The sequence below is a fragment of the Hemiscyllium ocellatum genome, chromosome 1 (genome assembly GCF_020745735.1).
Source record: "Hemiscyllium ocellatum isolate sHemOce1 chromosome 1, sHemOce1.pat.X.cur, whole genome shotgun sequence".
Classification (NCBI taxonomy): domain Eukaryota; kingdom Metazoa; phylum Chordata; class Chondrichthyes; order Orectolobiformes; family Hemiscylliidae; genus Hemiscyllium; species Hemiscyllium ocellatum.
In genome coordinates this window covers 105,604,439-105,631,895 of record NC_083401.1, presented here as the reverse complement: position 1 = coordinate 105,631,895, position 27,457 = coordinate 105,604,439, and the positions used below count along the sequence as shown (strand labels likewise).

Here is a 27,457-nt window from a genome sequence, read left to right as displayed (position 1 = left end):
TTCCTTGCAAAATGAAGAGTTTATCAATCTCTGCCTTGAAGATATTTAACATCCCAGCCTCCATTGCATTCCATGGCAATGAATTCCACAGGCCCACCACACTCTAGCTGAAGCAATGTCTCCTCTTTTCCGTTCTAAATTGACCCCCTCTAATTCTAAGGCTGTGTCCATGGGTCCTAGTATCCCCACCTAACTGAAACAAATTCCCAGTGTCCACCTTTTCTTAGCCGTGCATTATTTTGTAAGTTTCTATTAGATCTCCCCTCAAACTTCTAAATGCTAATAAATACAATCCCAGAATGCTCAGCTTTTCATCGTATGTTAGGCCTACCATTCCAGGGATCACCTATGTGAATCTCCGCTGGACACACTGCAGTGCCAGTATGTCCTTCCTGAGTTGTGGGGCCCAAAATTGAACACTATTCTAAATGGGGCCTAACTACAGCTTTATAAAGTCTCAGTAGCACATCGCTGCTTTTACATTCCAACCATCTTGAGATAAATGACAATATTACATTTGCTTTCTTAACCACAGACTCAACCTGCAAGTCATCCTTTAGAGAATCCTGTACTAGCACTCCAAGATACTTTTGTACTTTAGCTTAATGAATTTTCTCACAGTTTAGAAAATAGTCCATGCCTGTATTCTTCTTTCCAAAGTGCAAGACCTTCCATTTGCTCATGTTGAATTTCATTAGCCATTTCTTGGACCACTCTTCTAAACTGTCTAAATCCTTCTGCTGCCTCCCCACCTCCTCAGAACTGCCTGTCTGTCCGCCTAACTTCATATAATCGGCGAACTTCGCCAGAATGCCCCAATCCCTTCATCCAGATTATTAATATATAAAGTGAACAGTTGCGGCCCCAATACTGAAACCTGCGAGACGCCACTTGTCACTAGCTGCCATTCTGAAAAATCACCTTTTATCCCAACTCTCTGCCTTCTGCCAGACAGCCAATTCTCAATCCATGCCAGTAGCTCACCTCAAACACCATGGGCCTTCACCTGACTCAGCAGCCTCCCGTGAGGAACCTTATCAAAGGCCTTTTGGAAATCTAGGTAGATAACGTCCACTGGGTTTCCCTGGTCTAACCCACTGATTACCTCTTCAAATAATTCTAACAGGTTTGTCAGGCACGACCTCCTCTTACTAAATCCATGCTGACTTGTTCTAATCTGACCCTGCACTTCCAAGAATTTAGAAATCTCATCGCTAACAATGGATTCTAGGATTTTTACCTACTATCAAGGGTAGGCTAATCAGCCTATAATTTTCCATCTTTTGTCTTGATTCTTTCATGAACAAGGGGGTTGCAATGATGATTTTCCAATCTGGGACCTTTCCTGACTCCAGTGATTTTTGAAAGATTACAACCAACACGTCTGCTATTTCTTCAGTCACCTCCCTCAGGACTCTAGGATGTAACCCATCCAGACCAGGAGATTTGTCAATTTTTAGACCTTTTAGCTTTTCTTGCACTTTCTATTTTGTAATGGCTACCATACTCAGCTCTGGCCCTTGACTCTCCTTAATTGTTGGGATATTACTCATGTCTTCCACTGTGAAGACTGACACAAAGTATTTATTACATTCTTCAGCTATTTCTTTACCCCCCATCACGAGCCTTCCTGGAGCGGCCCAATTTCTACTTTTGCCTCTCATTTGTTTCTTATGTATTGAAAGAAAATTTTACTATGATTTTGTGGGCGGCACAGTGGCACAGTGGTTAGCACTGCTGCCTCACAGTGCCTGAGACCCGGGTTCAATTACCGACTCAGGCGACTGACTGTGCGGAGTTTGCACGTTCTCCCCGTGTCTGCGTGGGTTTCCTCTGGGTGCTCCGGTTTCCTCCCACAGTCCAAAGATGTGCGGGTCAGGTGAATTGGCCATGCTAAATTGCCTGTAGTGTTAGGTAAGGGGTAAATGTAGGGTAGGGGTATGGGTGGGTTGCACTTCGGCGGGTCGGTGTGGACTTGTTGGGCTGAAGGGCCTGTTTCCACACTGTAAGTAATCTAATCTAATCTAATCTAATATTACTGGCTAGCTTACCTTGATATTTGATCCTCTCCTTCCTTATTTCTCTCTTTGTTATCCTCTGTTTTTTAGTTTTCCCAGTTTTTCTGATTTCCCAGTGCTCCTGGCCACTTTATAGGCTTCCTCTTTTTGTCTGTGAAACATTTCCTGACTTCCTTTGTGTGTGTGTGTGTGTGTGTGTGTGTGTGTGTGTGTGTGTGTGTGTGTTTCTCTCTCTCTCTTCTCCCCACACTCCCCACAAAATTTCTTTTCTTTGGGATGAACCTCTGTACTGTGTCCTCGATTACACCCAGAAACTCCTGCTACTGTTGCTCTACTGTCTTCCCCACTAGGCTCTGCTTCCAGTTGACTTTCGTCAGTTCCTTTCTCATGCCCTCATAATTACCTTTATTTAACTGTAACAACATTACATTCAATTTTGCCTTCTCTCTTTCAAACTGCAGACTGAACTCTATCATATTATGATCGCTGCCTCCAAAGTGTTCCCTTACTTTAAGATCTTTTATAAAGTCTGGCTCATTGCATTGCACTCAGTACAGAATAACCTGCTCCCTTGTGGACTCCATCATAAGCTGTTCCAAAAAGCCATCCTGTAAGCATTCCATGAATTCCCTTTCTTTGGATTCACCAGCAACATTTTTCAGCCAGTCCATTTGCATGTTGAAGTCCCCCATGATCACTGTTACCTTGCCTTTCTGACATGCCCTATTTATTTCCTGGTACACCTTGCGCCCCTGATCCTGACCACTGCTGGGAAGTCTGTACATAACTCCCATTCTGTTTTTTTTTGGCCTTTGGTGGTTCCTCAACTCCACCCACATAGACTCCACATCATCTGATCCTATGTGATTCAGTGCCATAGATTTAGTTTCAATCTTAACTAGCAAGGCATCTCCCCCCCACCCCCCCTGCCGTTTACCTCCCTGTCTTTTCGATAAGTTGTAAATCCTTGAATGTTTAATTGCCAGTCCTGAACCCCCTGCAACTATGTTTCAGTGATGCCTACCACATCATAATCATTCACGATGATTTGTGATGTTAATTCATCTACTTATGTTACAACTTGGATATGAATTATTTTGCATCAAAGGTCAAGCAGACATCTGTGGTTGTTGGAGTTCCAAAATTTATATGATGTTGATCACTTTTAGCATAATTCATATTTTAAAAATTTCGGTGCTCTTGTGATTTTATAAAAAAATGTTATTGTCAAAAAAATTAGGTGCTTTAAATTGGAAATACTGAAGCTAGTTACGAAGTATTTTATAGACATAAGTAATTTCAGGGCACTCATAAGTGCTTGTTAATGATTTGTGCATTTTACTTTCAAGTTTTTGCACTTTTGCATGGTTAGAATTGTGGTATATAAATTGTGGTATATAAACTATCTCTAATAGTGAGGAAATCTTGAAAACGAACACTACATAAAGGAGCCAGTCAGCATAAACCTTTTCTTTCTCCACATCCTTCTAATAATTTTCTTACATTTTCTGTTTGTGAGAATCCATATTTGTTTTCATCTAGATTTTTTTTGAGTGAGAAGTGGACCAAGCGCAATAAATTAAGGGGAAATAAAAAGGAAAAGTATAGAGTGAATATGCAAATAGAATGGTAATTAACATTTTGGCAGAAAGATTAGGAAGAAGGCATAATAATTAAATAGTACAGTTCTAAAGATCTGTAGGGACAATGGGATCTTGAGATCAATGTGAATAGATCTTTGAAGGTGGCAGAACATTTTGAACGATTAGATAGTAAAGCTGTTGCGATGTTGAGCTTCATCAATCTTCACCAACAGCTTTATAGTCCAAGTTGTTCCACTAGAATGCATGTTTTGTTAATGCACGCTCCACTAACACAACTTTTCAATAACGCTATTGACGAATTGGGGGCACTTTCTAAAGTGTGAACTTTCAAAGTGTGTATTGATTCCAACATGATTCTGGCCCCATTAGTTTCAATGGTGCTGCTATTACACGATTTTCTTTTATCACTGGATTGCACAAGAATGGAACTACTATGTTTTAGTAGAACCAACTGTACTGTGTCCAATTCTGGTCACCATATTTGTGTTATATTCTCTGATGGCATTACTGAAGAAGTCAGATCTCAGAATGGGACCTGGTTTGATAGATCCTAAGGTTTTTTCTATTTACTGTGGAGATTAGAATCTCTTGTGAATGTATCTGTGACTAATGTACCTTTTTAAACAAGGGATGAATATTCCTTATCCAAAAAAAAACTACACAAATGCTATACAAGAGCATTTGAAGCAGTCTTATTACAAATATCAATGAAAGATTCCACCTTCTTACTTCAACAACCATGTTTAGATCCACCAACGTTAGTCAAAAGTCATCCCTGCCCACACACTAAAGACTCTTGCTTAGCTGGGATTTAACTATTTTCTGGAGCTTTCTTCTTAGTGATATTTAATCACCTTCAGAGCAAACATCTATCTTTTCCCAAACACCCAGCTTCCAGCAGTTTTCCAGCCAATCGTCTTACTAGCTTTCCGTTTTAGACTTCATACTCTAGACTTCCTTGATATTCAGTCTTTGTCTCTCTGTCACTGGGCATCTTAATGTTAGGCAGCAACTCAATATTCTCTACCCTTTTTTAATTCATTGAATTGTTAATTCCTCATTCTATTCCAGTGCTGCAAGCCCTCATTAAAAACTAAGTCATGGAGATGTACAGAATGAAAACATTCCAACTTCAGTCCAACTTGTTCATGTCAACCAGATATCCTAAGTTAATAGAGTCCCATTTGCCAGCACTTAGCCCATATCTCTCTCAACTCTTTATATTCATGTACCCATCCAGATGCCTTTTTAAATGTTGTAATTGCATCAGCCTCCACTACTCCCTCTAGCAGCTCATTCCATGCACACACCATCCTCTGTGTGAAAACGTTGCCCCTTAGATCCCTTTTTAAATCTTTGCCCTCTAGTTCTGGACACACTAACCCCAATGACAAGACCATGTCAATTTACCCGATCCATGCCACTCATGATTTTATAAACCTCTTTAAGGTCACCCTTCAGCCTCTGACGATACAGGGAAAATACCCCAGGGATTTAAGTATTCTAGTGCGTGAATTATAGGCATGGCATGTAATCAAGAAAGCTAGTGGAATGCCATTCTTTACAATGAGAAGAAATGAATGTAAACGCAAGGTTGTTTTCATTCAGTTATACAAGGCATTGATGAAACTGCATTTGAAATGCTATGCAGTTTATCATATTTGAGGAAAGATGCAAATGCATTGGGATGGTTCAGAAGAGAATAACTACATTGATATCCTGAATAAATGTGTCATCTTATAAGGAAAGATTGCGCAGTTTGGGTTTTTTCCACTGGATTTTAAAAGTGGGAGGAGTGACTTGATTGAAATCTATAAGATCCTGAATGATCTTGATAAAATGGATTTGGCAGGGATGTTTATGCTGTGGGTGAGTACAGAATTTGGGAGCATTGTTTTAAAACTAGGAGTTTCCTCAAGAGAGATGAGAATTTATTTTGAGTTGTGAGATTTTGAAACTCTCAGAAGGTAGTTAAGGATATGACACATTTTTAAGGCAGTGTTAGGTGCATATTCTGACAATAGTGGTGAAGGATTATTCTGCAAAACTCGTGCCATCTTGCCAGGCTGTTCCAGTAAAGCAATGTCACTTGCATCCTCCTAACAAATTGCAGGACATGATCAATTTGGCCAGTTCCTGGCCCATCACCAATAAATGTTGGAAGGTGTTGTCGATGTTGCTTTTAATTGTCACTTATTTACAAATTACAACAGCCATGTCTCCACTGAGGTCAGATGTTGGATGTTAGCTGATTGTGCATTGTTCAGCACCATTTGTGACTTCTCAGATCTGAAGTGATTCAGATCGAAATGCAGCAATGTCCAAGTTTAGACTCCTAAGTGGCAAGTAACATTTATGCCACACAGGTGCCAGGCAATTGCTATTTCACCCCTTAACATTGCGTTCAGTGTATTTCCCCTCAACTGAACTAGACTATCTATACAAATATTGTAGTTAGAAAAGTAGGTCAGAGACTAGGAATCCAGCAGCGAGTAAATCAACTTCTGACTCTCCAAAGCCTACCCACTATCTACAAGGCACAGTCAGGATTGTGATGGAATATTCTCCACTTGCCTGGATGAAAAAGCTTCAACAACAATGAAGTTTGACACCATCCAGGACAAAGCAGCCTGGTTGATTGATAGACATCGTCAAACATTTAATCCCTCCATCCTCAACATGAAGTAGTGTACACCATCTTTAAAAGCACTGAAGTAATCACCAATTACTGAAGTAATCCTTCAACCAAACCTTAAACTAGCAACAACTATCTTCTAGAAAGACGAGCAACAAATATGTGAACATCACTACCTGCAAGCCACTAACTATCCTGACTTGGAAATACATCACCATTACTTCAGTAAAATCTTGGCAGTCCCTATCGCAAACAAACTGCAGTAGTTCAAGGTGGCAGCTTGAAGGCACCACCACCTTAGAGGACCACAAGGAATGAGCAGTAAAAGCTAGTCCAGCCAGTGATACTGGTGGACCATATCCCATGAATAAAGAAAATAATTTATGCTAAAAACCGGCACGGGCGGCACGGTGGCACAGTGGGCGGCACGGTGGCACAGTGGGCGGCACGGTGGCACGTGTGGGCGGCACGGTGGCACAGTGGGCGGCACGGTGGCATTGTGGGCGGCACGGTGGCACAGTGGTTAGCACTGCTGCCTCACAGCGCCTGTAGACCCGGGTTCAATTCCCGACTCAGGCGACTGACTGTGTGGAGTTTGCACGTTCTCCCCGTGTCTGCGTGGGTTTCCTCCGGGTGCTCCGGTTTCCTCCCACAGTCCAAAGATGTGCGGGTCAGGTGAATTGGCCATGCTAAATTGCCCGTAGTGTTAGAGGGGTAAAATGTAAGGGTATGGGTGGGTTGCGCTTCGGCGGGTCGGTGTGGACTTGTTGGGCCGAAGGGCCTGTTTCCACACTGTAAGTCTAATCTAAAACCTATACAAAGTTGCTAACTGACATACAGTTTTTATAGTAGCCACATTCCTTTGTAACTCAGTAGAAATAATTTAATGCAGTGTTAGCTAAGAGGCGTATGCTATTAAATATGACCGATGTGAACTGGATTGAGTTTAATGTGAAGAGATAAATAGTTGACGTTTCGAGTTCAGTGGCTGTTCTTGGATCTCTAGCACCCAGTGTTTTGGGTTCCCCTTCCTCCAAGCAGAAACCCCTGCTTGAAGTTGACTGCAAGTTCAGATATTGTCAAAGATGAATTACACCTTGTATGAGATTTTACAATCTGTTATGCAAACAGTGTCTTCACCAACTTATGGTTTTCCTTTCGGCCAGTAGCGTCTCAATAACGATCATGTTATTGTCTGTACACATTGTTAATTCTTATTGTACCATATTCTGAGCACTGTAGATAAATAATCTATTCTCAAGCTTTGGTTCCCCATTTTCATCCGCTCAGAGAAGGCCAGGAAGCAGTGTTGTTTAATGTTGCCCTTCTTGCTTTTCACAATTTAAAAAGAAAGTTGTATTATGTTGAAGTGAATTGTACAAAGAAGAGTTATCTGTAGAATGTGAACTTTCTGGAATTTTGTACTCTGCTCAGAGACTGACTTTGTTCAATTTTGTTTTTAGGGCTGCTGCAATGACTTTAAGGACAGTTTTATTATCATTACAAGCCTTACTGGCAGCAGCAGAACCAGATGATCCACAAGATGCAGTCGTGGCACAACAGGTTAGAATAGAATTGGCAGCTGCAAGCATGATGTAGAAAGATATGTATTTGGGTTTATGGTCAATATATATATTTATTTTTCAAAAGTGCAAATAATATGGATAATTTATCAGAACAGATGTGAATTTCCTGGCAGTACTGCTATGTGGCACATAAGTATATTCTTCGGGGGGTGACCATAAGACCATCTGAAAACTTGCAGAGTTTAAAAACGTTTACAGATTGCTGTTGTAAACAATTTAGTTAGAACGGATTGTGTGATTGTTCAAATTGCTCTTTATTTTCCTAATATAAAATTGTACAACATTGCACTTTATGCAGTGTGTACATGCTGTGCCTGTCTCAGGCTAACAAAATAGGGTAATGCCTTCATTAATTCAAGTCAACCTGCCTGTTTTAAATTAAAATAAAGCTTGGCCTTTAACTGTCCATCATTGTTTAACAGGTGTATTTTCCTATAACAGACCCCATTTGCTAATCAGGTGACGGGCACTTCTCTTTTTCATAAAAGCAAATTAATATACCACAGTTAATATACCACACCAAAATGGCCTTTAAGAAGTCCTTGCAGAAGAGACATTGCTGTAACAGTAATTTATTAGTCTAGGTTTTCATTTTTTCACCATTAAAACAATGAAAATTAAAAGTTTATATGACATTTAAACTGTCATGAATTTGCTTGTCAGTGTAAGCATCAAGTGATTTAAAAATACCACAATGGTTGTTTATAAAAGGAATATGAAAATAAATGCTGCATACAGATAATTGTTCAGGAATTTGAAATTCCTCCTTAAATATACTCTGAAGTAACATTAACCTATGTGAATCAGGAGCCCTGATTGAGCTAAAAATGTAGCAGTAAGGCTTGTTGCATCTGATCTTTATTGTTCAGATTAAGAGAAGGTGGTGGGTGAAATTAACAATATTTCTTCTGGATTACAATCCAAGAGTGCTCATTCTGTAAGTCGTGGATCTGAGGCCAAAATTGAGCATAATTCTTAATTATTCCTTTTTCCCCCTCCTTCCTATCACCATCTGTAATCATACTCTGATTTGGAGAATACCCAATGCAGATCACTCAAAGACTGCTTCTGTTTCTCGATACTGAACATTGACTTTGATAGAGAGCAAGAGAAAAATACATTGATTGTATTCCTATTTGTTGAAACAAAAAGACATGTTAAAAATAATCAAATTGATTTCACCGAAGAATGTCATTAGATGTCTTATCCCAGTAATAATACCATTGTAGATGCATTACATTTTAGCTGTGAATGAATAATTGCCAATAAGAGAGAAATGCCTCACAATATATCACCTTTCATGATATTGGGGCATCCCAAAATCCCCCCCGCCTCAAATTTTTTTACATCTCTGCAGGAATTTCTCACAGTAGTGCCTTAGACCCAACCATTGTTTTGTTGTGCAGGATATGTGGCAACCAGTTTGCAGACAGCAAACCCCATGAATATCATCAGTGTGATAAATGACCAGCATGTGGAAGTACCCATGCCAGTGTTGGACTGGAGTGGATGAAGTTACAAATCACAGGATACTGAGTGACAGATTTATTTGAAAGTACAAGCTTTCAAAGCGCTGCTCCTTCATCAAGTAGCTCGTGGGGCAGAATTCACTAGATCCACTAGCTACCTGACATAGGTTCAGCGCTCTGAAAGCTTGTACTTTCAAATAAACCTGTTGGACTATAACCTGGTGACTTGTGATTTGTAACTAAATGACCAGACCATCTGTTTCATTGCTGTTGTTTCAGAGATAAGTATAGGCCAGGACACTGCTGTTTTCCTCATTAAAAGTACTTATTGATCCTTTACATCCACCCGAGAGGACAAATGTTTGATGTGTATCTTTTGGATAAGACATTAATCTGTCACTAAATTTGCAGGCTGTGCTGTGAAGTTATTTCTAGTCCTTAATCTTCAAAACTGTTAAATTTTGCCACTTTCATTTTTAAAAATTTAACAGAAATTTTCATTTTTTTTGACTAGAGATGGAGGGCTGATAACCCTCTTGGAATTTATAATTAATGATTAGAATGGATATTAGGATTGTTAGGTAATGAATCTGTATAGACTTGAGTATTACTTTGTAGTTAACAGAAATGATGTAATTTGTTTTGGTAACTTTTTTTTAACTTCCCTCATCATTGTCTCCAAACCAACCATGTTTTCAGAGGCTGAAGGGATGGATGTCTGGCCCCTGATCTCACTCAATGTTGCTTTCTCTATCTTCAATTTTATGAAACTGCTTGTGTGCATTTTTGAAGTACATTTGTATCAATTTGTTTTTTCATGTTGAAATTTGTTTCCTTTTTAAAATATTTAATTCATCACAACAAACTAATGTAATTTCTTAAAGCCTCTATATGTGCAATATATTTATGCAATATATTCTGTTTGCAGTACAAACAAAATCCAGAGATGTTTAAACAGACAGCCCGACTCTGGGCGCACGTATATGCTGGAGCACCTGTTCCTAGCCCCGAGTACACTAGAAAGGTAGACAAACTGTGTGCTATGGGCTTTGATAAAGTGAGTACTTAAAGTAATTTTATTTAGCACATGCAGTAAGTGTTTGTTCATAAAATTTAAGTTAGAAGTGCAAAATTTAAACACAATCACAATTGTAGTAGTCTCTGAATTTTTAGTTTGTTTGCCACAAATGGTTCCTCAACATATTGAATTTTTTCAAGTTTGCTTGGCAGTGCATTTAGAATGGAATTCACTATGTCTTACAGATAAAATTGTAACCACATTATATCACTGCTGTCCCACAGACAGTAATGAATTAAAAGATCAATTAATCTTTTTGTTTAGCAAATGGTTTGGGGAGTAATATTGGTCAAGACAATAGGGAACTCCTGGCTTCTTTGAATAAAACCAATGGATCAGAACACCCATCTGAATAAATGATGCAAAGTCAGTTTAACATCCCATCCAAATGTAAGGACAGACTTCAGTTCAGTATGTGCAAAGTCTGTTGAGCAAATATGGGTTGCATATTCCTGTCCTAGGGGGAGGATGTACTGAAAACTAAATTTAAAAAAAACACTTGCAACTATCTTGTTCATGTATTAAATTCCATCTGAGTCCTGGTTCAATTTCTACCAACGAGCTATCATTGCAGCTCTCAAATGGCCACTCTTCTTGTTCCTCCACCTCCAGGGTTTGAACATCTATCATCAGTATTTTATTTCCGTTGAATGTTGGGAACCATAAATTATCTTAATTGTGTCGTGCTGCTGTTGAGTGGCTCCGCCCTGCTTGCTGCTCTACGTGAACCAGTAATTCATGATCTAGATTGTGTGAACTGAATTTCAATGCCAGATTGTAAAGATTACTAATTTTGCTTTCTCCTACCTCTTCAGTATTTCCAGCTCTGCTTCACCTCCACTCCTGAAGTGAAATATTAATGCATATCTCTTTCATTTGCACACAACACTATTCTAACCCATTACTTATTGGCCTTTAATAGCTAGACACTTCAACATTCTGTCACAGCAATACTGAAGATACGTGAGAATGGCAGGCAAGCCTGCCCCTAAAATCTCAAAATTGTTTAGTGTTAGGAATGGAATATTTTATGAGAACCTTTACTTCATTGTCGACACTTGTCAAGCAACACATCTCCTTATCCTACGATCTGCCCTAGGTAATAAACTCTTGCTATTGCAAGTATACTTTTGGTTAAATTTATTACTAAGCCAGCCAGCTTAAATTGTTCAAGCAAGTGTCCTACTTGTGTCTTGTTTTCTCCGTACATTACTATATACCTCAACATCATCTAAATAAGAGTATGCCGTTTTGAATCTCAGCTACAACTTAATTCGTAAGTCTGTGGAATGTAGCTGAAGTGCTTTTTTAATTCAGATGACATCACTCAGCAATGATGTTATTCATTTCATGTAACAAAAACTGATATTTCTTTAGCCATTCATGTTATTGGCACTTTAATAAATCAATCTTAGAAACAAATGCTGCCAATTCTGTCAGTGGAGTTTCTAACTGGAAGTGAGTAGAAATCTGTCTTCATGACACTATTTATCTTTCTACAATCTATACAGAATCTCTTGATCCATCAGTGGATTTCCAATTTCTCTGTTTCCACTTGAGCTTATTTTTCTGGCTTTAACTAACAAGTTTGCTATTTTGATAGTCCTGACTCTGCCAAGTCCACATCATGCATAGCTAATACAGTACATTTGGGTTACCTTATACTTACATTGTCCATCCTTTTTAAATGAGGACAATGCCTAATTGTTCTAGTATTTCTGTTAATTGGTCAAATTGTGGGAGGTTTGCTTTGAGAACTGTCTATTTCTCATTCCACCTCACTCTTACTGTCTCTGTCAACTTCCACTAGTCTGACCACCTGACACACTTGATCCCCCTTGTCCTTACAATGATATTTTTTAATGAGTGAATGAATGATTTAATGTTCAGTGTGTGTGCGACATTACTGATTCTTCTTCCCCTCAATCAAGTATTTATGAGAAGTTGCTTTACTAACCCTCCTAACTGCTTTGCATAGATCACTGAATTTTGTTTTGAGGTTCACCTTGAAAAGGCAATAATACCAATACTTTGTCCTCGACTTGAAAAATTCTAGTTGCTGAATATTTTATCTACCCATTCTTTCATTTTCACTTGTCAAACTTTTGAATGTTCTTGTGCTATCCTATGTGCTTCTGTGAATCTTTCTAGAAACAGCCATGTAAACCAATGCTGAGGATCCTACCTTCTATATTTTAAGTACTTCTCTTTAATCAGTTTCATAGACCCCTAATCTTTTAAATTCAAATGGAATAAAACCAGTAGATTGATTTGGAGAATCTCTGGTAGTCAATAATAAGAAATGTAATACTTTGTCCCAGTCTTTGCGGATATTCATGACAGCATGCCTTAATAATGTTTTTGATGGTATTTCTCCAAAGTTCCCCCCGCCCCCCCAAATGTTTGTAGATGATATTCAGTTGACTTGAATTGTTTTTATGCCCAAGTTCCTCTGAAAAAGGTTAGTCAGTGGAAGGTTTATCAGGATTTGAAGTTTATGGAGTTTAAAAATAGCTAGTTAGCTTGTCCATGAATACCCTAACTATATTTGTCGTTAAATGATTAGCTTCTGGGAACTGGGTTGTTGTATCCATAATTGTAAGGATGTTCTGATGTCCTGCTTTTGTTTCCTTTAATGATCCTACACAATCCTACCAGTCTGAACAATTCTTCAAAAACTAGTATGGTGTCAGAGGTGCTGATTTAATTACGTTTTAAAGCTTTCCTACCACCTGTCATGTATGTCATGTTTTATAGAACTGCACTGACTTTATGAAGTCTTGGCCATGTTAAATGATTTTGTTTATCAGTGTCTATGTTTTCTGCATTCCTCCAAGTTTGCCATGGGAATTTAATGTACCACTTGCAGTATTATTGTTATGATACAAGTGTGATATCACTGCTTGTTGAACAGCCATCCCATCTTCATCTACAGGTCTGTGAGGGTGTCCCAACTTCTCCATCAGAACTCCATTTCTAATACAAAAGTTCTGAAACTCCTTTAGCTTCATCTTCTTTGAAAGCTGGGTGTGTTAATGTATTTAACTCTGGATCTGCTTCTTGAGCCTCAATAATCAAAGATATTATCAAAGATATTGCCAAGAGCATGTTTGAATTATCCTCACTCTTAAATAGAGTTTCAGTTACACTAATATTAGTTGCTGTATTATAATCTCTGATGATGGAATTTGTTTAGCTATTGCTCTGATCACTGCATACGATGGAAAAAAACCTGGAACCCATTCTTACAACTGTTTGTTTCCTTCAGTTTCCATAAGACTTTTTATGACTTTTTATAAAGCTTTAACTTGCAGTCCTAAATCATTTGGTGACAAATAAATCAACTCTGTCCACAGGTAATGTCTTCACCACCTTAACTAGCACTAGTCTAGACAAAAATCAAACTCTAATTGGACTTTGTACAATAGAACCAGGTTATTCTCTCCACCTATCCAAATAGCCCATATGTTTGCTTTCGATGAACTCTGTGGAGAAAAAAAAACTAAATCCTCTCCAGTAAAAGAGAGTTTGAGTAGCCTTTGTATCCCTTAGTATAGTTATGGGCTTGAATATTTTATTTGAAGAAAAAGGTGTTATCTTTTCTGAGACAAAACCTCTATTATATTCTCAAGTTATCTTCCTATGCATATCTACATAAGCTGTGTTTACCTCAAGTCTCTTAGTTATAGGTAAAGCCATAATCTGATCGTTGGTCTTTTTTTTTCTCCTTGAGTTTCTTTTTTGGACTTTTTAAAAAAAAAATTCAAGTAAGTTCCGTGGATTTCCCTTGCAACTTCCAGTATTCTGAATGAATCTGTCCTGCCGCCTTAGAATAGAAATACTTCAGCTTCCTATATACATCTCCACCCTCTGTACTTTTGCTTCTGATATGTGGTGGAGACCTTGAGGCATTCTCAGCCATCCATTCTGTATGCTCGCTATTTCCCTTCCTTTCAGACTCTTATTTTATTTCCCTCTTGAATTTGAGGGTGTTGGAAAAATGGTACAGATTATGGATTAGCTCATATTTGTCGGCCAGTCTATTGCTGCCAGTCTAGCAGTTGCAACTCTTTGATCCTCATCATGTTTGTATTAGGAAAGGAGTGATTTTAAATTCCTCAAAGAATTGTCTCACTAAGAGTTTCAGCTTTTAATGCTTGTATCTGCTTGTCACAGTTGATTGCTTAATGCTGTGAATTCAGTATAGATTTGCCTGTGTTGTTATCTTAAATTTCAGAACCTTTGTTTATGTGCCTTGGGCACTACTTACTCGCCAATGTAGTTTTTTTTGTGCAGCATCCTAATCTTGAAAACTGACTGAAGTGTAAACTTCCTGTGCTTTACCTGTCAACTTACTCTGCTTGAGCATTGTCAACTCTACTTTACTCAATTAATTTGTCTTGCCATTGTCTCAAATTACAGAAAACTACCTTCATATCCTTTCTCTCAAAGTTTGGAAAGCCCTGTGCGAACTGAAACAATTTCATGTTGGACTTGAAATTTATAACTCTGACTTGGGCCTGCATCAACATCTGACACTGTTGCAGCTGAAAAATTTTAACTTTATGTTCATATTCCCTTTGCTTTCTCTTTCACAGTTCTTCTAGTTTTCTCATGTCCATTCTTTTCATTTCCATTTTCCTTGATTTTCTCTGCTCGCTCTTCCCTTTAGTTTCTTTTCCTCCGAATGCTGAAGCTGATTTAACAGTAGTTGATTCCTATGTTTCTCTAACTGGAGTATATGGTATCTCTTCTACTTCCCGTAAACCCAAATGCTGTGCTTAATTATATCCCCTCCTTACTTCTGCCAGCCAGGGCCAGGGCCAGTTTATCCCCCAATTCAGTGTTTCCTGAAGACTGTCAATACTGCCCTCTGCAGGTAATCCTTTCCTGTTTCAGCACCATGTCTTAAATGCAGCACAGAACATGGCATTTTCCTTTATCTGTATTATTTACGATATCACACTTAAATCCTCGTCTGTTTCAAAACTGAACCTGGATGAGTCAGTCAACTTTGTCTCATCTGAATGGGGCGATGTGCTAAAGAGCGAGCTCTGCTTTCTGTATACGCAAAATTCCACAACTTACCTGTCTTAGACCTAGTTTAACAAAATTGACTAAATTTCTAATTTATTATAAATAGAGGTAAACAACATTTTCGACATATATCACTGTATTAAAAATCTGGTCCCCTTACATATAAAAAGAATGGTATATTCTGTGTAGTGGGAATACCTTGTCCTCAAAGTTCCGAGATGATCCTTGCCAGGACTTGCTGCTCCTCAATCTCTATTCTCCAGTTTCTTTGTCTTGACAGGTTCACAACTTTTAAAATCTCTGACTTGTAGATAGAAAGAAACAATTTACAGCAGTGCATGATGTAAAATTAGCCTGCTCTCTTCAGGTTTCAGGTATCTTTTGGTGCAGTGATGAGGACACCACCTCTCTTCTGCTTAGCAGTCTGAAGGCTTCTGGTTATCACGTTCACAGCCAGGAGCTGTTCACCTACTTAGGAGCCAATCACATAGTTATCGGCAGGCAGGCAGAAGACCTTTGCCATTGGTCTGTGGAGTGATGACCAGTTTTCGATCAGCAACTTGTCAACCATATCTCTCTTTGTGAGCACCCTGCAGCTCATCTGCATTAATCCAGCAATGGTGGAAAGAGCATTTGTGATAAGTGTCAGTAGCTTGTTTTCAAAACGTGCAGCAATGCCTTCCACAAACTTTGATTTTTAAAATTGCTCATTTACCATTTCAACCGACCATGGAACATTCAGATAAATAAAAAAGATGATCTTTGCAGAACAAATACACAGTTTAAATTAAATAACTGACCCCCCCCCCCAAAAAAAAACCCAAAATGTAGCCATCCAGAAAATCTTACGAGGAGGCCACTGATGAAAAATACTTTTTGCACTGTCACAAGTATCCTTTTCTTCACATTCACAATTGTTGCCCTTTCTTGTTAATACAGTACCTGTCCTGTAATGCATTAAATTAGAGAGAGTTGTCTGTTTTCTTCCCTATCCTTTCTCCTCACTAACCAAACTATGTCAAACAATGCATCTACAATTCTTGCTCCAGTATTGGCAGCAAACATTTTAGCTGTTTCGGTCTTGTTCTTTGGAATTTCTTTCCTCCAATGTACCTTTTCCTCCACTTTGGATCCTGTCACTTAGACGCAGGTTACTATCGTTCCTCTTAACAACTGCCTACTAAGAATAATAGGATTATACAGCAGAGGGATGCACTTCCATGTGTTGGATCTGTCACCCTCTGCTAGAATTAAATAATTAGAACTGTATGTTCATCCAGTTCTTTTTCTTTTATGTGGCTATTATACTTACTTCCAATATGCTTTCACTGTTTTCTTGATAATCATATCATTTTTACCTTATCCTCCTACCAAAATGTAGAATTTTACATCCTTCTATTATCATGTATACTGTACCTGAAGGAGGGTCTTGGTATTCTTTCCATGCCCCTTCTGTGTTGGTATTTTCATTTGCTGATAACTTCCTTTAATTTTTAAGTGATTCAGCATTAATATTACCTTCCTTGTCTTCCTCTTTTTCTTTGAAATCTCCCCTCCATCATGGCTCTTACAGTGAAAAGGCAATGAATGACCATTGGTATTCTTATTTAGATTATCAATCCAGAACATCCATGTTCTGGAGACTGTGGTCCAAATTCTGCCAAGGCAGAACTCAACTCTTCTGTTGAGATATATTCAATTTGGTTCCCATTCATTTGTTACTTAGCAAATTGATGGTTTCCATTTTTCTGAAAGTGAATGTTGAAACTGCTAGCAATTTAGTCTTCTCTATCCTTTACACATCTCCCATTTACATTAATCCTACTCTGGATGTAGCCATCAAGGACACTTGAAGGAATTGGCTAGATCATAAGATTTAGGAGCAAACGTAGGCCATTCAATGAGATCAAGGCTGATATGATAATCCTTAACTGCATTTTCTTGTCTTTTCCCCAAAACTCTGATTCGTTTACTGATTCTGTCTCCCTAGGTATTGAATATACTTGATGACATAGTCTCTACAGACCTCTGTGATAATGAATTTTCACAGATTCACTCTTATTTGAAGGAGAAATTCCACCTCATCTGGTTCTTAAATGAATTATCCCTTTCTCTAAGATCTGATCAGAGACTCCTCTTCAAGTAACCTCTGCATCTACTTTGTCAAGATCCTGATGAATCTTGTTGTTCCAATAAGCCTTTGTCTCATTCTTCTAAATTCTAGTGAGTACAGGCCCAAATTATTCACTTTCCCTGATAAGACATCCTTCGATAACCAGTATCAGTCTAGTAAATCTTCTCCGGACAGTATATCTTTCCTTATAAAGGAGGCCCAAAACTGTTTACAGTATTCCAGGTGTCTGATCATTGCATTATATAGGTTTAGAAACAATTACCTATTTTTATACTCAGTTTCCTTCAAAACTTGCACCCAACAATCCATTTGCCTTCATGATTTCCTGTGGACCTTGTTCCGTGGTCTCTGCTTCCCACTTCTGATGTTGAGATGATGTTTCTTTGGCTAGCCAGGCGATTGGTATTCATTTATATTTCTCTGGAGGCTTCCATTGGTTTAAGAAGTTTAGAGAGATTGATGCGTGAGGAAATGCCTTTGATTTATCAATTCAAAAATTACATCTCTTAGCAACTGCCGCAGGAAAGCTAACTGCTTTTCTTGAAGTTTAAACTGTTTTACACAGAATACGATGCGGACGTGCCAGTGTTGGATGGACGAAGTTAAAAATCGCACAATAATAGGTTTATTTGGAAGTACTAGCCTTCAGAGCACTGTTCCTTCATCAGGTAACTAGTGGGGCAGGATCATAAGTCACAAAATTTATAGCAAAAGATCAGCGTCATGCAATTAAAACAAACCTAGATGGCTGTTAAGTCTTTCATCTTTTAGAATGGGTTGCAGGTTTTGGTTCATTAATATGTAACTCCCAGACTACTTTCAAGTCACATTCCCAAGATAACTTGACATCTTCACTCAAACAGTGCATGAAAGATGTGAGGTTAGAGTCTGTCTGCATTCTGATTTTGAGTCAGACTGGTCCTGTTTCCAAAGTTGTAAATTACAAAATGTTATATGGATTGCCTGCCTGCAATCCACTAACTACGTGGTGAATAGAAAATACACTAATGCATTTGTGTCCTCGCTATCAAGCTCCACTGTAATTGATATATAAAATATACATTTATTTTCTCCTGTGTTTCAATTTCCAAAATATACCTCTAGTAGTGTTTACTAATTGTTTGTGTAAATTGTTATTCATTAGTGAAGAAGTTTTCATTGTTTCTGTTTGCTTGGATGAAACTTTAAAAGCTGCTGGAGAGTTTCTTCATGAGAAATGTTTTTAATCAGTTTTTAACTATTCAAACATCATTAAGGCTTTATTAGTTACCAATGTTTCAACAAGCCAAATGAGCTATAATTTTGGCACATATTATTAAGTATTTTGAGATGAAATACTTCGAACAAAATACAGGTATGTGCAGCAACTAGTAAAAAAATGTGAATATTGTTGGCCATTCAGAACTGTAGCCTCGAGCTACAACTGAAATTTATTAATTTCTTGGTGAGGATGCATCAGCAGAGGAGGTAATAAGTTAAGTGGCAGCTACGGAAAGGGTGAGCGAAGGATAAGTATATATTGAACTGTCTGATACTGAACAGGTTAAGACGACCATTAAAGTCCAAGCAAATACTCAGATTTATTTCGGCAGTGTCAGAATTTAAGTAGAGAACCAATAATAAACTTAGATTGAACTTCAGATAGACAATCTAGTCAGTATTCTAAAAATATAGAGGCATTACAGAAAGTACAAAATGTTTTTTTTCCAAGGATGATGCCAGAATACAGGGTTGTGCCTATCAAGAAAGTATGATGTTGCTGGGTTTATCAAAATAGAAAGTTAAGGGCTGTCTTCGTATACATTGTGTAAATTTTGCAGAGTTTTAAAACTTGTTGGCTGAATGTCACTGGCAAAGCTAGCATTTAATGTTTATCCCTAATTGTCCTCGAGAGGTGGAGTGCCTTGAAATACTGAAGTATTTATGGTATCGATCGAATGTGGTGTTGGTCTTTTCATGTTTATTTGAGCTAGTTTTTTTCCCAAAGGTGCAAAATCTAGCTTAATGTCCAAATATTAATGCTAACTGTGTTGTGTATATATATATTCATTCTTGAATTATAGTACAAGCACTCTTGTTATAACATCATGATAACCATATAGCAACAAAGTGATAGGAGCGAACCCCATACCACTGAAATGTACAACCTTGAATAGAAATAAGTATTAAATTCTGCTCAGGTTTTTGTTCTCTTTTCATTCTCTCCTCCTCATTTATTTATTTAATTATACTTGTTCTTATTAATTTTTACCACATCTAAATCACTTTAAATTAACTTTCACTTCCTTTTGCCTGGCTTTTGCTGTGCTGTATGAAAATCCAAGTAATTAACTAAAAACAAGCTTGAGGTTTTTTCTTTTGCAGCCAGTTGGAATCCTATAGACTAACAATGCAGTTATATAGATGTGACTAGGGGGTTGGTTTTTAAAAAAATTCTATAAAATTATTGACGTTATCAGAAGCTTTGCCAGGTGAGTCAGCTCCATCCTTGTCATGCATGGGAAAGCAAACTTGTCTCTAATGTTGCATGGATTACTAGTGAAAAATCAGTTTGCCGTTTAGCTCTGATCCTAAAGCATCACGGAAATGGAAGATTCTACTTATTTTCCAGGTGAGAACAGGATAATCTTGAGTTTTGTTCAAATTGTTATTTCACATGAAGTGAATTAACTTATTTGCTTTATTATCATTAATACAGAGTCTAATTTTTGGTTTTATTATATGGCAGAACCTGATGTGGAGTTTGGTGGCTGCAGTGCATCTTATGAATGTTGATGAAAGTGGCTGGAGTGCCAATCAATGAAATTGCTTTGACTTGAGTGTTGTCATAACTAAATCCATCGAGGCCAGTACAGTGCTTAATTTCCAGAAGGCATTTAATATAGTACCACATCAAAGGTTATTAAGTAATATAAAAGTTCATTGCATGGGATTGCATATTGGCATTGAAAGGTGATTGTCTGGCTAAGAGGAAGCAGAGAATAGGCAAACTGATCTCTTTCAGTTTGGGAAGATGCAATAAGTTGTGTGTCTTGGGGATTATAACATAGTCAAAGATTTGAGGATTAGGTATAAATGGTAGCCATTTTTAGGGCAGTCAGATTGTGTAACTCTGACAGGGGTGTTGGAGGACCTGAATATAGTACAATTTATATAAATAACTTGTGAGGACTGCAAATGCTGGAGATTAGAGTCGAGAGTGTGGTGCTGGGAAAGCTCAGCAGGTCAGGCAGCATCCGAGGAGCAGGAGCTTGTGCCCAAAACGTTTATTTCCCCAGCTCCTCGGATGCTGCCTGACCTGCTGTGCTTTTCCAGCACCACACTCTTGACACTGAAGGGACAAAAGGTATAGTTACCAAATTTGCTGATCGTACAACGGTGTAAAGGAAAATACGTTTTGGACAAGTCATGAAGCTACAAAAAGATATAAATAGGTTAAGTGAGTGGGCAAAGATCTGGCAACTGGCATTGTGGAAAAATGCAATATTGTTTATTTTGGCAGGAAGAATAAGAGAGCATGTTTTAAAATGCAGTGGTATGTGAATGTCATGGGAAAGAAATTACAAAAGGGTTAATGTGCAGGTATGTCAAGTAATCAGGAAAACTAATAGAATATCATCATTTGTTGAGAGAGGAATGAATACAAAAAAATTATCTTTCACTTAAACAAGGCACTGATGAGACCACATCTTAGCGTGTACTGTGTTGGTCATCTTATTAAGGAAGAAATACATTGGAAGCCGTTCAGAACCTGTTTACCAAACTAATAACTGGAATTGGGAGTTGTCTTATGAGAGAAAATTAGAAAGAGACTAGGCTTCTATCTGATGGAGTTTCGCAAATAAAAGGGCAGCACAGTGGTTCAGTGGTTAGCACTGCAGCCTCACAGCACCAGGGTCCTAGGTTCGATCCCAGCCTTGGGTGACTGTGTGGGTTTCCTCCGGGTGCTCCAGTTTCCTCCCACAGTCCAAAGATGTGCAGATCAGGTGAAGTGGCCGTGCTAAATTGTTAGTGTTAGCTGCATTAGTCAAAGCGAGTTAGTCTAGGTGAGTTACTCTTCTGAGGGTCATTGTGGACTGGTTGGGCCTGTTTCCACACTGTAGGGAATCTTTTTGAAAATAAAAGACTCTTGAGTAAAATGAGTAGGCCATTTAAAACAAATGAGACAAAATGTTTTCTGAGGATTGAGAATATTTGTAACTCTTTTCCTGAAAAGTTGATTGAAGTAATTTCCAAATATTTTTAAGGCAAAGGAGGATGGATAAGTGAGGTGATAAAAGGTTATCAGTATTAAGTAAGAATGTGAATTTTGTGTTGCAATATGAACACTGGCTCAAGAGGTTTAATGGCCCCTTGTTACTATGATCACACTCCTTTTTGATAAAGGAAATATATGGAGTCTGGCCTCCGATCATTTTGCTAAGTGGTGAAACAAGTACTGGGGACAAAGTGGCTGACGCCTGTTCCAACATTCCTGTCAGAGTTACACAATCTGACTGTCCTAAAAATGGCCACCATTTATACTTAATCCTCAAATCTTTGACTATGTTATAATTAGGGTTTGGGCCATTGTACAGCAAGTAAGGTTCTAAAGTTAGAAAAATTGTACATATTACAACAATAGTGGTATTTTACATCAATGCAATCCAGAAATATCCTCAATGTAATTTCTAAGGCAGATAGTGTGGAATTATGCGACTATAGTAGATTTGATTTGTTCTAGTGTTGAAATTTTCCTTGCATCATATTTTCAAGGTGCCTTGGAGTTTACATTGATCTGTTTATGTTAACAAGCTATTTTGTTTAGTTATGGACTATGTATTAACTTGCTATCATCTGATCTTGGGTAAATGTACACTCTGGAATAATGCCATGCAGTTGACCATTTGTGGGAGATGCCTTACTTCTGTAATTATAGAAAATTTAGAATTAGAAAGTGTAATCTGGCTGCTGCAAATTTTAACTTTTGTATTTCTTCTACAGAATGCAGTAATAGTGGCCTTGTCTTCACAATCCTGGGACGTGGAGTGTGCAACAGAACGACTTCTCAGTAACTGATGAATTTGGGATCCCTTCTGTACCCAGATGCCCTTTCACTGACAAACACCTCTACCCTTTGTTCTTTCTGGGTTCTGCATAGATTCCATTTTAAACATCACTGTAATATGTGATAGTCGCTATAAACGAGACTGGATTCGATGCTCTGTAAATAAAGCTCTCAAAAGATCTGTGTAAATTAAAACAAAGGGGAAACGTGAAATACATTTTAATTTTTTTTCCTACTCACCATTGTAAGGATCCTGAGTTTGAGTTGCATTCATCCCTGAAGATGACACACACATCTGCTTTAGTACAGTTTAACAAAGTGACCAAGGCTTTTGATTGCATCAATTTGTTTTTGATAATAAAGACATGTAATGTGGCCTGCATTCTAGAAAATGGTTGTTTTCTATTTTTTGAATGTGTCATGGCTTCTGCAGCCATTACTTGTAATACTTCTGATCAGAGATAATATTTAGGCTGCTTTACTCTTTAATCGTGACATTAATACACAAGTTAATGCAAAGACATTCATGAATGTTAATTTTCATGGTTATTAAATCAAAGGTTGAAGAGTGTGCCTGATCATGACGGGATTACTTAAGTATTCTCCCATGGCTGCATTGTTCTCTGAAATGTTTTGCTATGACACAATCAAAAAGAGTTTGACAGGCTAGGTTTTCTTAAATTATTACGGCTGTTAAATAATGCGATCACTATTTTAAATTACTTAACAGCCGCTTGAGTATTCACTCCCTGCTTGTGATTCACAATTTCTGTAATTAACTTTGGAGGCTGTGGTGGCTCTTCTTTTCTGTATATAATTTAAAGTTCATGCAGAAATAGAGGTGTTATTGATCAGATTGTCTGCACTCTGTCCAATTTCTCTGAACATTCAAATAATGGGATTTTCCTGTATATACAGCGAAGCTTTCTATTCGTATTAAAATGGTGTTTCATCCTAAGTTTCAACTAACGTCGGGGTCATTTAATATAATAGTTGATATCTCAAAATTTGAAACATGTATTGATCTTATCTTTGCTGAATTGAAAGATTATTTTTATTTGATATGACAAATAGATGAACAGTTATTGGCTGTTGAAATGTGCCATCTTGAAGCGTATAATATTCATACGAGAAACTGGTTTCTAAAATTTCATATCTGCTAATTTTTAAAGGTATATTTGTGTCTCTTCAGAAAGGTTTGCTGTTTTGCTGATGAATGTTGAGTATTTGAGAAATAGAACAGCTCTATGCATTTTGAAAGTGCCTGCACTTTATTTAATTTTGATGCTGTTCACTCTTAAAACATTATAACCATGGAACTATGGTTTAAACACTTCCAGATTCTGACCTTAGGCGCTCATAATTTGGAATAGGGAAAAGCTTTTCAGCCCACATGTTCTGTATAGTTGTCTGATGCATTGAGACATAAATTTATCCTCTATAACTCGGCTTTCTGTAAATCAATTGTATTAATGCAACTGATGTGTTGTCCCACAATTTCCTGCCCGTGTCCAAAGTCTTCCAAGCAGTTCTCATGGTGTGCTTGACTATTAATAGATTCCTGTAAGCATTCGGTATTGATTTGTTTTACTCATTTCCTTGAAAAATAGTGCATCAACAACCTTCACTTTGTTCATGAATTTCTACTGTGAGAAGAGGACCATTGAACCAATGTTTGTAAAAGGAAATTAGTTTGTTTTCCTATCATGTCTTCACTTAAATATATTATTTCATGTTGGTGTACAGTTCTGGGGTCATGAACAGATAGAGGTCTTTGGCTCTGCCCTCCCTTCAGCCAGGAAAACTGAAACCAATTTTAAAATGGCAGTGCAATTAGCTGATGCATCATAGACCACAAATCTCAAGTATATCAGGTATCTTATTTACTGAAATCTGCTGATGGAGTCATCAAAATTAAAATGTCATGTGTCACAGTATAGAAATGAGAACATTTCAGCAACTTAAGCAAATTAAGTTGCAATGCCTTTCTAGTTTTCCTACAGTAAATATGGTTATATACATTATATGGACTTGAAGAAAGCAGAAACTCATTGGAATTGAGGGAAATTACAGACTTAGGAAATTAGCAAGGCATTGAAAAATGGAAGTGGAGATAAAGGGGTAGGCACTCGAAACAGATCAGACAGGATTGTATGCAAATCAGAGAGGACTGTCGTATGCTTAAAGAAATTAACATAACCTCCTCTCTGAGTGGTCTGACAGCTTAAAAGTAGATAAATCTCCAGGCTGTGTGAAGCAAGACAGGAAATAGCAGGGGGGCTGGCAATAAGTTTCAGTTCCCCTCTTGGAAATGGTGTCACAGAACTGGAGGACAGCCACTGATGTTGTTAAGCAAGGAGCAAAGAATGAACCAGGAAACCTGTCAAATCTAACCTCAATGGTGGGGAAATTATTGGAGGGACAGAACTAATCCAGAATAGTGAGCATAGTTTTGATAAGGAAAAGTTATATCTGACCAAATAGATTAAATGTTTTGAAGAGGTAACCAGGTGCATGGATGAGGGCAATGCATCTGATACAGTCTAATTGGAGTTTAGTAAGTCTTTTGATGAGGTCCTGACTTGGAGAGTGACCACAGGTAAGAGCCTAGTGGATTCAAGGAACTTTGGCTAATTGGATCTAGAATTGGCTGAGTGGCAGGAAACAGGGGGCGGTGGTCAAGTTGTGTTTTTGTGACTGGAAGCCTGTCTAGTGGGTATTGCTGGGATCAGTGCTGAGGCCCTTGCTAACCCCACTGGTCAGAAGGGGCTGATCAGACTGAGTTCCATTTGTCACTGTATACATTTGCGGTGATGGGCTTGGGAAGGCAAGGCAATATGTGATGAACAGTATGACCCTGGGAAGCACAGAGGATCAGAATGACCTTGTGCATGCCCACTGGTCCTTTGACTGAGCAGGACAGTAGACAAAGTGATGAAGAAGACATGGGATATCAGTCAAGACATAGAGTTTTAAGAGTTGAAAATATATAGGAAGTTTATTAGACCACAGCAGAGTTCCAGAATGCACGTTATGGAAGGGGTGTGTTTCGTGCAGAGGAGAATTACCAGGATTTTGCCTGAGCTGAAGAGAGATTGAAGCTGTTTTTCCCTGAGTAGGGGAGGGGCAAGAAGGTACATGATTAACATCTATAATATTTGAGGAGCATGGTAGCATAGCCAGGGAACAACAATTCCCATTGGTGGAAGAATAAATGACCAGGGAGCATAGACTTAGGAGATAAGAAGCGGCAGAGGGATTGAGAGGAAACATTTATTTTCATCCAGAGAATGGTGGAAATCTGGAACTCGCTGCCTGTAAGCATTGTAGAGATAGAAACCCTCCTAACATGTAAGAAATATTTAGATGTATATACACTTACAGTGCCATGATATACAAAGCTATGGGTGAAGTGCTGAAAAATGAGACCAGGCTAGTTAGGTGGTTGATTTTGATTGGTGCAGACTCAAAAAACTGAAAGATCTTTTGTGCTGTAAACTGTGACTCTAAGTGATGTTCCTCCAGGATCAATTATTCACCATATTAATAATGACTTAGATAATGGTTTAGTGAGCTCCATGTCCTTTACGTGGCATAGAAAGAAGCATAAATTGAAGATATTGATAGATTAAGCAAATGGACAAAACTGGCAATTATTTCTATACAGTCAAATGGGCGCGTGAGAGTATAAAACAGGGTACATTCCAAATGTAAGACTAGAAATGGTTGAGGTCTGAAGGAATTTCACATGAAGAGATTATTAAAATTTAACAGACTGGTGAAAACTTATCTGGAGAACTAGAATGGAAGAAACAATTACGGTGCAGCTGTACAAAAACATTGGTTAGACCCCACCTGGAATACAGCACTGCATGGTAAGAAGAATACATTGGCTTGAGCTAGGTAAGTATGGCATCAATTTACTTATGGAAACAAAAATCTTACCTTCTAACCTTTAGATATTTTACTTTTGTATTACAGAGACTAAAGTTGTATTTCCTGCAGTTTAAAAGATTTATTGGTGATTTAATGAATGTTTCCAAGATACATTTCGCTGAGAATGTTATGCTCTCCATCGATACAAATGACTTTAATACATACGTCCCAAATTACCGACTTTAACTGAAGAAGCATTTGTTTTACGTTTTTCACTGTAACAATCTAAAATCCACAAATGTTTGATTTTAACAAGCAACTAATTTATTAAACTATAAATGTACTTTCCCATTAAATAACTAATGCGACCAGATTTGTCTTTTAACTGTGCACTACACCCCTAGTTGAAATATAGCGTTATGGGACCAAGTCCCAGATAATGCTGAAGGAACCTTGCAAAATCTTTTGAAAATTGTTGCTCAGTGTGAATATTCAAGAATTGCCTTTTATCAACAAGGCCCAATTTAGTGTTTCTTAGAACAAATTGAATGTTTTGACAGGTTATCTTTTTAAGCAGAGAGCAAGCTCTGAGCATCATCGTGCTTGGGTGCTGACAAAATTAAGTCTTTTCCTGCTTTTCATTGTAGTTGCTGCATTATTTTCATATCTCATTTAAAATAAAAGCTGTCCTTTTTTCCTTTGCCAAGGTGTGAAAACACTCCTGATTTTCAAAAGGTTTTGGTTTTCTCACGTGACTGCTAAATCATATGAGCCCGTCTTCCAGCAAAGGTTGATATGACTGCCATCAACCGACCACTCCCTACAAAAGTGAAACCTATCCAGAATATTCTGTTTTATTTTCAAGTATAACTACCTTAAAGTGCTGCATTTTTAGCAATTCCCTTTGCAATTATCTTTTTTGCTTTGGAGAGTCTAGGACTTAAGGGAAATAGCATAAAAATTAGTCACACAC

General features: G+C 37.9%; 1 protein-coding gene across 1 annotated transcript in view; it reads left to right on the top strand.

The window, feature by feature from the left end:
- ube2kb (ubiquitin-conjugating enzyme E2Kb (UBC1 homolog, yeast)) overlaps positions 1-23,566 on the top strand; it is a 96,461-nt gene extending 72,895 nt beyond the window's left edge. Inside the window, exons 5-7 of the mRNA XM_060824774.1 lie at positions 7,721-7,820; positions 10,241-10,369; positions 22,545-23,566. Of these exons, the coding sequence (XP_060680757.1) occupies positions 7,721-7,820; positions 10,241-10,369; positions 22,545-22,619 (304 nt within the window). The 3' untranslated portion in view covers positions 22,620-23,566. The remainder of the gene's footprint in view (positions 1-7,720; positions 7,821-10,240; positions 10,370-22,544) is intronic.
- Positions 23,567-27,457: the final 3,891 nt, after the last annotated feature.